This window comes from Macrobrachium nipponense, chromosome 30 (genome assembly GCF_015104395.2).
Source record: "Macrobrachium nipponense isolate FS-2020 chromosome 30, ASM1510439v2, whole genome shotgun sequence".
Classification (NCBI taxonomy): domain Eukaryota; kingdom Metazoa; phylum Arthropoda; class Malacostraca; order Decapoda; family Palaemonidae; genus Macrobrachium; species Macrobrachium nipponense.
In genome coordinates, this window is record NC_087218.1 from 5,945,536 (window position 1) to 5,956,630 (window position 11,095).

General features: G+C 38.7%; 1 protein-coding gene across 3 annotated transcripts in view; it reads left to right on the forward strand.

Annotated features, from left to right (window-relative positions):
- The window catches only part of LOC135202005 (keratin-associated protein 5-2-like), a 113,107-nt gene extending 103,092 nt beyond the window's left edge, over window positions 1–10,015 (forward strand). Inside the window, exons 5-7 of one of the 3 annotated variants that reach the window (XM_064231279.1) lie at window positions 6,524–6,661; window positions 8,071–8,226; window positions 9,810–10,015. In XM_064231279.1, the coding sequence (XP_064087349.1) occupies window positions 6,524–6,661; window positions 8,071–8,226; window positions 9,810–9,835 (320 nt within the window). In that variant the 3' untranslated portion in view covers window positions 9,836–10,015. Of the gene's footprint in view, window positions 1–6,523; window positions 6,662–8,070; window positions 8,227–8,262; window positions 8,285–9,809 lie in introns of all 3 variants that reach the window. The other 2 variants (XM_064231281.1, XM_064231278.1) reach the window with 2 other exon arrangements.
- The last annotated feature ends 1,080 nt before the right edge of the window (window positions 10,016–11,095 follow it).

Here is an 11,095-nt window from a genome sequence, read left to right on the forward strand (position 1 = left end):
TTCTTCTTGATTTTGTCTACCAACCACGTCACGTCTGGTATATTTGCACGTATCACCCTATCTGTTCGATACCATATCCCCAGAGGATCTTTGTCCGATCATTTTATATCACTCATTTAGGTTGGGGCTCGTACCACTTATTACTGCAAGGTAGCTGTGTTTCTTGCACAGTCTCCAGTGGAGGGCTTTTGCTACTGAATCATGCCTCTTTTTGTAGTGGTTTCTGTGCAAGCACCCAGGCATTCACTCGCTATCAAAATTTAAATCTCTATCGAATGCCATACTTTTGTTGACACGTGCGACGTGCCGCCATGGCCAACCACCCTGACGCAAGCTCAGCCATTGGTTGGTAAGTTGAAGAGATTTCGTCAATAGTGGATGATGATATTATAGTGAATATCATTTCCATCATTTCAATTTAGCTTCCAAGGTGAAATGAGTTTGTGAATGTAGACAAACATAAGCCACGGCCCTTTTTCATAATATGCCTCTGATAGCAGTGATGAATGCGCCTGACTGTAATTCTAATGACTTTTTAAGTGATAAGAAACTGTCTCCCATAGAACAGTTTTATGAGGATATAACATAGATGAATCCTTCTAAATGCCCAAATTTTTGTAGCAAAGTCACTTTCTAACTAAGAATGAGAGCCTAAGAATTTGTATGAAATGTATGATGTAATTAAGCCATTAGAGTGAGCCTGCTCAGGAATTCTTAAAATTGTTAAAATTCTCATCACCATCCAGTAACTACTGCCAGCAGTAAACGACTGTTTTCAGAGCTTATTTAATGGCCACGTATCTACGAACTACCATGAAAACGAGTGCTTGAAAGACTTGCTTCTCGTGGCCTCAGTAAGGAGCTTGTTAAAAATCTTAACCAAGATATACTGGTTAATGATTTTTGTAAAATTGCGATAAAGGAGGGGTATCCACCCTCATGCAGTAGATAAAATTTGAAATGCATGAAGCATATGTTTAATTTGAAATTTCTTAGATGAACCTTGTTAAAATCATGCACCATTTTATCTCTACACATTTTCCCAAGATTAATATCTTCCTGTTCACATCAACTTTTCTTGTTTTCCTGAATGGCCCTTGTGTAGGTAATGAGCTATATTGAATGCAATATGTTAAATTGCAGTTATTTCTAGCACCAATAATATAGTTTATAACTTGATTTGTTTAGAAATTTCCACTACCTTTTCATCTTCATTTATTATCTTAAAATTTGATGTACAGCATTTTTTAAGGAATAAAATTCTTCTTTAAATTTCCTTTACAAGTGGCTTCAAATTGCCCCTACTTTGTTGATATTTCTAAACTATACTCGGGGGGGGGGGGGGGGTGGGGGGGGGGGGGGGGGGGGGGGGGGGGGGGGCTAACAGCCACCCCCCAGACCTCCCAGCTGGTTAGGCTCACTTGGCTCGGCACACAAATAAACCTTTGTCCGCCCAAAGAAAAATGAAATGACGCCCCTGATGTGCTTCCTAGTTTAACTGGTCTATGCTGTTGAGTTCAGCCTTCGTCCATTCCACTAACCCTGCTCTGTATCTGATTACTGGTACAGCCCATGTGTTTATGGATTTCATCTTGTTTCCAGTGTAAAGTTTTTGACTTGAGTATCACCATAAGTCTCTGCATATATTGTTTCCTGATTGTAACTTTCATCTCTTAGTATTTTATACCCTCTTATCTACTATCCAAGGTATTTGTATTCTGTCTCGTCTATGTTTGATGCTATTCCCATCTGGTAGCTTTATCCCTTCAGTCCTTGTCACTGCCTTTCTATATGTTGGCCAAGGAAAATATTTCTATTCCAGACTTCATCCTGATGTCCCCAGATACAATTCTTACAGTCTGGCTTAAGGTATCTAGTTCCTTGATTCTCTTACCATACAGCTTGATGTCGTCCATGAACATCTGATGGTTAATGCTGTACCCAGCATCCATCTTCTGAAGTACTTTTGTTAGGAGAATCATGGCTACTACGAAGAGTAGTGGGGACAGTGAGTCGCCCTGGAAGATCACTCTCCTGATGTTTAACCTCTGCTAGTCTTATTCTTGAGCTTGTAAGCAATATATTCTAATTGGAGACTGTATGTCCTTAGGTAGTTGATGCCCCATATGTTTTCATGGCATTCTATTAGCAGTGTGAGTATCATGTCGAAGGTCTTTTTGCAGTCAATCTATGCCATGTTTAGCTGAGCTCTCCTCTTATTACTCTCCATTACCCTTTTGTCGATCAGGAGTTGGTCTTTTGTGTCCCTACACTTCCTTCTGCATCCTTTCTGTTGTTGGGGGATGACGTTTGTATCATCTAGGTAATAATATAGCCTTTCACTGATGAACCTGTTAGTAACTTCCACATTACTGGTAGCACGTGATGGGCCTGTAGTTACTTAGTGCATTTCCCTGCTCTTGTCTTTTTGTACTAAGATGTTCTCCCTGTGGTCATCCATTTGGGCACATGGTGGTTTGTGATGCATGCCAGAGTAGTTTTGCTATTCGTAGGTGTATTGCCTAGAAGTGTTTGAGCCCGTATCCATCAATTTCTATCTGTAATAAACTCTACGGGATATACCTAAGAAAATTTGACTACCCCAACTGAAATTTTTACCAATAAAATCCAATCGTTCTACCTAATTGAGATATGTCAACCTTCGGTGCGTTTGCTCACCAGTTTAAGCAACAATGAGAAAGCAATAATTAGAAAAAATAGAGAAGAACCCGTATAAAATTTAATGCAGCTGAGGCAGCAATCACTTTAATAAAACATGTTTAAAAGAGAGTTTACTTCCAGCTATATTATTATTATAATTATTATTATTATTATTATTATTATTATTATTATTATTATTATTATTATTATTATTATTGATATTATTATTATTATATCAGAAGATGAAGGAAGAAAACCCTATTCATTTGGAACAAGCTCACCACAGTGCCCAATGCCTTGAGATTCAATCTTTGTAAGAATATTAGTGTCCATTTGAAATAAGTAACATACATAAGTTAGTAGGAAATGCAGAGAGAATATGTATAGCTTGCTTATCAAAAAAGAAATCAGTTAATCAATAAATAGAAAAAAAAATGAATTCAAATGCAGGAGAAGAGCATTAGTGAACCAATGCCCTGCATATTCGCTTGAACGTTTGAAGCGACAGTTGCACGACACCTTCAGGAGGGAGACAGACTGTTCCTCCACAGTCCCCCAACGGTGTGAGGAGGAATGAAGGACCTCTGGAAGGGAGGACACCTTTAGGGCGCTGCCTGTCATTGATCTATTGTACAATGGTGAGCTTCTTCATTCCGACTCGCTCTCCATTGACTTGACTGATTATCAACTTCGTGCTGTAGGTTGAATACAGTTTAGTTCAACAAGGTTGAAGTGCCCAGAAATTTCTTTTATTTCTATTGATTGATTGCATGGGAGGTGTGTTCAGCCTATCACACAATGTCAGCTTTTGTTCGGAACACAATTAAATTTAGAATTGAAATCGTCCCTCGTGGATCCAGTTTTCCAGCAGGAAGATTATTTTCTAAATAAATAAATCTTTTGTTGCTGATGAAAGTTTGTTCAGATTTCTACAACAAAAAGCCCAAGATTTTTGTTTAAGATAAGGAATGGAATATAGAATCTCGGCCAAAGGCCAAACACTGGGACCTACGAGGTCATCCATTGGTGAAGGAATTGAGTGTAGAAAGGCTTGAAAGGTGAGATAGGAGGAGGAGGAGGAGGAGGAGGAGGAGGAGCTGAAGAAGAGAGGAAGCTGTACTATGAACAAGTTGTTAGGAAAAGGAGAGTCAAGGAAAGTCAGCTGAAAGAAAGAGACTATGAACGGAGGTACAGTAGAAAGAAGGAAAGGGATTGCAGCAGCCAGGGGCCTAAGAAAAGGATGCTGCAAAGAACTTTCGAGTACTGCCTACAGTGCACCACATAAGGTGCATTGACGGCACTACTCCCTACTGGGTTCAACACTTACAGGAGAACGTATTATTCTTATCATTCTCAGTGTGCAACCAAACTACCGAATGCAAAGGATATGGTGGCAGTTGCAGTAAAGATCTCAGCTGGATGTTCGGGCACTTCCTATGACGCAGGATGCGCAGATTCAGCTTGCACTTGCTGCATTGCTGGTAAGTGACTGTCATTACTTAACCAATACTTCCAACATAACAAAAATCATGTGTTGGAAAATTGGTTTTTCTAATTAACTAATTTTCTCCCTTATTTTCTTAAAAAGACCAAGATCTCTGATTAATTACCTCACTGATCCAGAAATATGTTTCTTCTTCTCTCTTCTTCTTCCCCACCGCCATCCCTACACTAAGGAGTTGGTTGCTTGATGCGCCTTCTCCTTCTCCTCCTCCACTGCCCTCCATCAAAGGCATCATCATCCTCCACCAAACCTCTTCTCTCCATATCTTCCTTCTTTCACTCGCCATCTCATTCTCTGTCTCCCTCTTGATCTTCTTCCAACAGGTTTCTCCCAAGCCTTCTTTACTCCCTCCTCGTCGTCCATCCTCACACATCCCCATACCACCTCAATCGTGACTCTCTTATCACCTCTGACATCTTTTCTATGCCTGCTCTTCTTCTTATTTCATCATTTTCCAATCTCTCAAGCAGCAACATTCCCCCAATCCACTTTAGCATTTTCATCTCTGTTCTCTCAAGCTTTAATGCCTCTTTTTATCTTTGAGCCTATTTTTCTGAGCCATTCATTAAAACTGGTTTTATCCCTATGCTATAGATCTTGACGTTTACCTTGATTGGCATTTTCTTATCACATACTACTCCAGCTACCTCTCTCCACTTCCTCCACGCCACTTTTATCCTACTGTCAACTTCAGCCTCACATCCTCCCTCTTGGCTTAAAGTACATCCTAAGTATTTAAACTTTTCTACCTATTTTGTAATTGAGCCTCTTCTTTCTTGTATTATTATTCTGTCTCTATCTTCTCTACTGCTCACCAAAACCTCTGTTTTATTCACCTTCCCCTTCAAGCCGCCCCTCTCTAAAGACTCATGCCAATTTCCAACCCTTCTCTGTAGGTCCTCCTTATTTTCCAGCATTCATCACCTAAATTGAACAAGCTGCATCAAGACAAAAGAGATTTCATTTTAAGCGGAGTGTTGAAGTTTAGCTCTTTCCTCTTTATAAGCAATTTTGTTAAAATTGTAAAGGGGGAATTCAGTGGCTGAATTAGTGGGAGGCCGGGGTAGGCATATGGCTGGCTCCACCCCTTTCACCTATGAATGCCGCCCCTCAGCAAAAATCAAAATTTATAATAATAATAATGGTAGTAGCAGCTGTTCCTGTTACTGTTGTAGCAATAGTAGTATAAAGGACAGATTTTCAGAAACCGAGGATAAAAGAAAGAAATATGAAAAGGAAAAATCAACGATGAAACAACGGATGACTGAGAGCATCCAGAGGGACTAAGAATACGAGAAACAAAGAACAGAACAGAACAGCAGGTAACTGTGGAAAGTAAAGAAACAAAATTTGTAAGTTGCAACAGAGAGAGAGAGAGAGAGAGAGAGAGAGAGAGAGAGAGAGAGAGAGAAACTTTCTTGGAACGGATGCGTACAATAGTCAATGTTATTAAAAATTCTTCGTTGGATATCTGAGACAGTCTTATGTTTCCAATCTCAATCCGTAGATATTTTCCATCTAATAAGAATAATTATTGGTTACAGGTCTTTCATATCAACCACCAGAAAAGTACCAAAACTTGCCCTAAAATACTTGTGAAATGTTATAAAACGTTTTGCTCCCAGGGCGGACCCCGATAGGGGAGATACCTCTCACCCCAGACCCCCTTGCTTTAACAAACAAGCGCCCCCTCCCCCAGCCTTTCCTAAATCCTGGATCCGCCACTTACGGGATGCTTGAAGCAGTCCTAACTACTGGATGTCACGATCAAAACTCAACCTTGTTGCATTTATAAAAACTGAGAATCTTTTTCTCAACACAGACACAAACACATACACACGATATGTGTGTATGTGAGTGTGTGTGTGTGTGTGTGTGTGTATGAAGGTAAAAGACCCATATAAACATTTTTTTATATGTTCCAGCCATATATTTAAGACATTCACTGGTAAAATATTTTACAAGTGAAAAAGGGACACAGACAGAAGAAGCAGTGTCCGATTATTATATGGTTGCAAGGTAGAATAGTGTTCTCATTGGCCTTATATCTTCATAATTATGATACTGCTGCATTACAGAAAAAGACATCCATATGCATTTATGTATAAATAGACATTTACATATATACATATAATCTGAATTCCTCTCGTTTCTTTTTATGTATATTTGTATTATTTGATATCTATTCTTATTTAACAAGGAAGAACTCTTCTTTCTCTATTTCCATCGACCTCCTCTTACTTCATCCTAATGAACTCCAAGTCAACAGTCCCCTTTGGTGGGTTTGTTCCACAGGAATAGGGATCTTCATCCTTTCAATGATTCTACTACTAATCATAAGAGTTCATTTTTTTTCAGATACTTCTACTTGTGTCACACTACCTGTCTGCGGAGATGCTGGAGGGTCGTGCATTTCTCCTTCTGAATCGGGCAACTGCACAGGTGTTCTCGACCCCAATGGCTGCCTTGGAGACAGCTGCTCCTGTTGCAAGGGAGGTGAGTGAATCATCCTCTTCAGTGGTAAGATTAGACCTCAAAATCTGTTGTGGATTATTTTCCATTGACTCCCTTCTACTGCCAGACTTTAGATTTCTCTTTCTGCTTCTGCTTTTCCTGACTTGGAGCCTTTAACTTCTTCCTTCCACTCCTGTTCCTGTTTTCTTCTGTCCTGAGCTAGAATAGGATACCAGATCGCTCATTACATTAGTCTCCCTTCATACATGCACATATATTGTCAGCTCTTCGAATGAAATTTGTATTGACTTTCTTCTGATGTTATAAACTGATGTTTCTCTATGAGATAAGAAAAGGAAAAAACGAAAAAAACAGCTTTTTGGAAGAGTTTTAATTATTAAGAGATTTTATAGACTTTTTCTTTGTATCTTTTCACAGATCCTTACTCATATGGTGATAAAGGAAACAATTGTTAACATATTTATAACTATAATGTAAGGCTACTAAGCCACGTAACTCAAATGAAATATCACCCACATACTACTTATTTAAACAAATATTTCACAATAGTATTATGGTATTAAATAGAAATAAGACTGTTACAATCGTAGTTGGAAGTATACTTCCACTTAACCAAAATAGCGAAGTCTCCAAAGGGAAGTTGGAAATGAAAGCAAGGAAGGAGCATTGCTGACTGAGTGGAAGTAGGATCGGCTGGGCGATCAAGAGATGTTTTTGAGGCAAAAGGCGGAAATACTCGAAGAGTAAAACTACGAAATTCTTCAACTAAAATAAAATATGTCCAATATGTACAATGAGGGAGGATAACAGTTCGTCATAATATATATATATATATATATATATATATATATATATATATATATATATATATATATACATACATATCAAAGAGTAATATATATTTGAGTGCGCCTGCTCGTTTCAGTTCAAGTTGTGACGTGATTGATCATCAGTAATTTGTACTGTAAGATTTACTCTTTATTTTGTAATGTAAAAGCATGGAAAAGTTCATTATCCATATAATAGTGATAGAAGTCCTTTATTCCTGGCCAAAGGACAGCGAAACAGTCTCCCTCCTGAGGAAGTGAAGTTGGAACTTCTTCAAAAGATCAAGCGAAGAAGATGCAATGCATTACTGCCCCAGTGCTACATAGTTTCCTTGAATCTGAATACATTTTGATCTGTTCATTCATTTATTAATGTATTTTTCTGTTTGATAAGTTAGAGCCCTTCTTTCTTCATTTCCCTTTACTTCCTGATGGTGACCATATTCTTTGGAAGCTTTAATTGCAGTTCAAGTCAGTGGCCCCTTTGGCTGGCTTGCTCCATATGAATAGGGTTCATCGTCTTCAGAATAATAATAATAATAATAATAATAATAATAATAATAATAATAATAACACATATTGTTTTCTCGTCGACGATCAAAGGTTGCGCCGAGACGAACAAGTGCACAGCTGCCGGAGGCTACTGCTTCCGAAAGGACGGTCCCCACGTGTGCCCCGGGAAGATCCTCAAATTTTGTGCTCATAGGAACTGTCTCTGTTGCGTGGATCCTCACGGACACGGGCATGGGCACGGGAAAGGTAATGGGAATGGTATTGGGAACGGGAATGAGAAAGGGAATGGGAATGGTCGGTAATGGTAAGAGAGATTTCCATTTCTTGATTTTTTTGTCATGACGAGAACCTCTGTGATTTATTGAAGAGAGATTGTTTTACCACAGCACCAAACATTCTGATGTTGTTCATCTGTGTGACTGCTTAGGATTTGATCTGTTTATCTATTGATTGATTTTTTTTGTATTTTTTAATAAATAAATAGGATCTCTTCTTTCTATATTTCCCTTTACTTCCTCTTACATCATCCTAATAAATGCCGAATTCTTTAAAAACTTGAATTTCAAATCAATGGACCCTGTGGTGGGTTTGTTCCATATGAGTAGGGTTCTTCTTCATCTTCTGAATAATAATAAAGACTCTCTATTATTATGTTGCTATCTATTTAGCAGTTTAATATTTTCATTGAGGTAGAAAGTGCAACATCTCCACCCTAATCGTTGTTAGTGGTGATCGTGATGGGTGTGTTCTTTCAGATGCTGTTTCACTCCTCCTACAGAATGAGTTTACCAATCTACTTCTAATCATTCATTCCCCTGGTGATTTAACCCTTCCTTCTCACTTCTCTCCTTCTTCAGTCAATTTGTTTGAGAAAAGTTCAGGGTCAACAAGACAACCTTGAATAAAACTAGATCTTTATTTTTCAATCCAGTCATTAAAGCTTTATCCTTTATTTCCTCTTCTTTACAGTATATAATAAAAGGTAGCTCATCTGATCATTGGTCTTTATTTTTCATTGTCACCTCTTCTTCAGGAAAGACTTTCATTTGCTACATCTTCTAGAGCTCCTGCTTTCTTTTTGCCGCTTCTTTTGAAGGGCCTAGGGCCGTGTCCTTGTCACCTCTCATTTAGGACCTAATTTCTATCTTCTATCACCCTTTCTCATAATCTTGGTCTCCTTTGTTGCGAAGTTGGCTTATTTTCAGTTTCCTAAAGGGAATCTTATTGGCAGCATCCATTCTCTTGAGACTCATGAGAGGATCACCCGCTTCTCAGAAATGGATGTTCTCAACTCAACAAACCACAGCTTCACGCTTATACTGGGTGGAAATGAACAAGACTTGAACTGCATGGTTTGGGGAACTTTTTTTCTCTTAACTCCCTCGACATTTCTTACTGCTTCTGATTTTCCTCACCCTTAGTCTTCTATCCTTCCTTCCCTACTTCCTCCAGCTTTAACTCCCAATCCTTGTCCCTCCCCTTTCTTTCATTCTGCTCTTTCCATTAGGCCTTGAAATGAGAAACACTGCTTTATTCAGCTGCTGGTCATGGGACCTTTTCTTCTCATGGCTATTCATTCAAGATTCCCTCTTGGGTCATTACCATGTGCTTAGGTATTGTTGTTATTGCCGTTATTTTCATAATCTCCTTTGTCCTCTTTTTAGCTGATTTTTATTAGACTTGATTGGTAAGTATTATCATCATGTAGAAGTTTAATTAAAGAATCATGCAGTAATGATGATTGATGCCTATTTTTAAGAATACTACCGCAATTTTTCTCGTTCTTTGCCTTCATGTTTTTGAAGCCTTTGATCATCTTTTCTTTTCAGGAGAGGATTCAAACGAAAGTGGCTGACCCTTGCAACCAGAGGAGTGAGAACTGACGTTGTCCGCTGCTAGACTGAGAGCCATTAATTAAGATTCCTAATTTGATTGACAACATTCTTTTCATCCTAATTATGAATTGAAAATCATAAATTGGAGACTTTTGTTATTTCTGAAATATGTTTTATGATTATTCTGCAAATAAATTTAGCATGCAAAATAGCTCTTTGTGATTCCCTCCCTATTCTTAGAGTTGAAGTACTGTTTCACAAGGCAGCATCTATTGACACTTATTTATACTAGTTCTTACATAATTTGATGTAGCTGTGTACATGCGAATATGAAGTATTCTCGATTATTGAAGTGACAGAGAGATTTGTGTCCAATCCAGACTCAAGGACTGTCCTTCCTGACTGAAACAGTTCTTGATGCAAAGTAGACTGTCCTTTTGTGACAGCACTGATAGAAGTCAAAATAAGAATGAAGACCTACCGATGGCACCAACAGCTATGAACATATTGATGCAACTTATTCATTGCTCGTGTGTTGAAGAACGCCATCTAGATCACAGTATAATCTTTTGCCAAGAACATCCAAGATGTGAACAAACCATTATAGCACATGCAAGCTGTTCCTTCCCTCTGTAATGTAACTGGTTTCCTGTCAAGTACCCTGAGTTGAGATATCGTGGCCAATGGTTGATGGGAATCCAGGCCAACCCAACCAACACCTGAGCAACTAAAGAATACTAATGCTGATGTCAGACAGAAAAAATGGTATTATAAGAGAGATATATGGGTTCCCTGGACCTACTGTTAATGAAATCATAAACTTTTTGTTATTATCGCTTGATTCCCTAATTTTGTTTTTCAGCAAAGAAATGTTTGCAGATCCTCCCAATTCCCTTCATTGGCTTTTATTGGCATTCAATCTTCATACTCAAACAATACCAGATTGGGCAGCGTCAAACTCTAACTGGCCCATTAACCAGCATCTCGCATTCACTTTCGTGCTTCTTAGGTAATGTACTACATCGCTCCTACCCTTCCTAACAACAAATCCGATTCCTTCTCTCTATCAGTCAACACTCGTGACATCTCACTCAGAGTCCTTATGGTTCGTTCCGCCAACCCATTCACACTCGGCATCTATGGAATGATTATGAAGGCCCTAGTTCCGAACTCAGTCGGCTTCTTTCGCCCCGTCTGTCCGGCCCTTTCTTTCTTTCTTTCTTTCTTTCTTTCTGGTTCTTCTTCTTCTTCTTCTTCTCCTCCTCCTCCTCCCCGCTAAC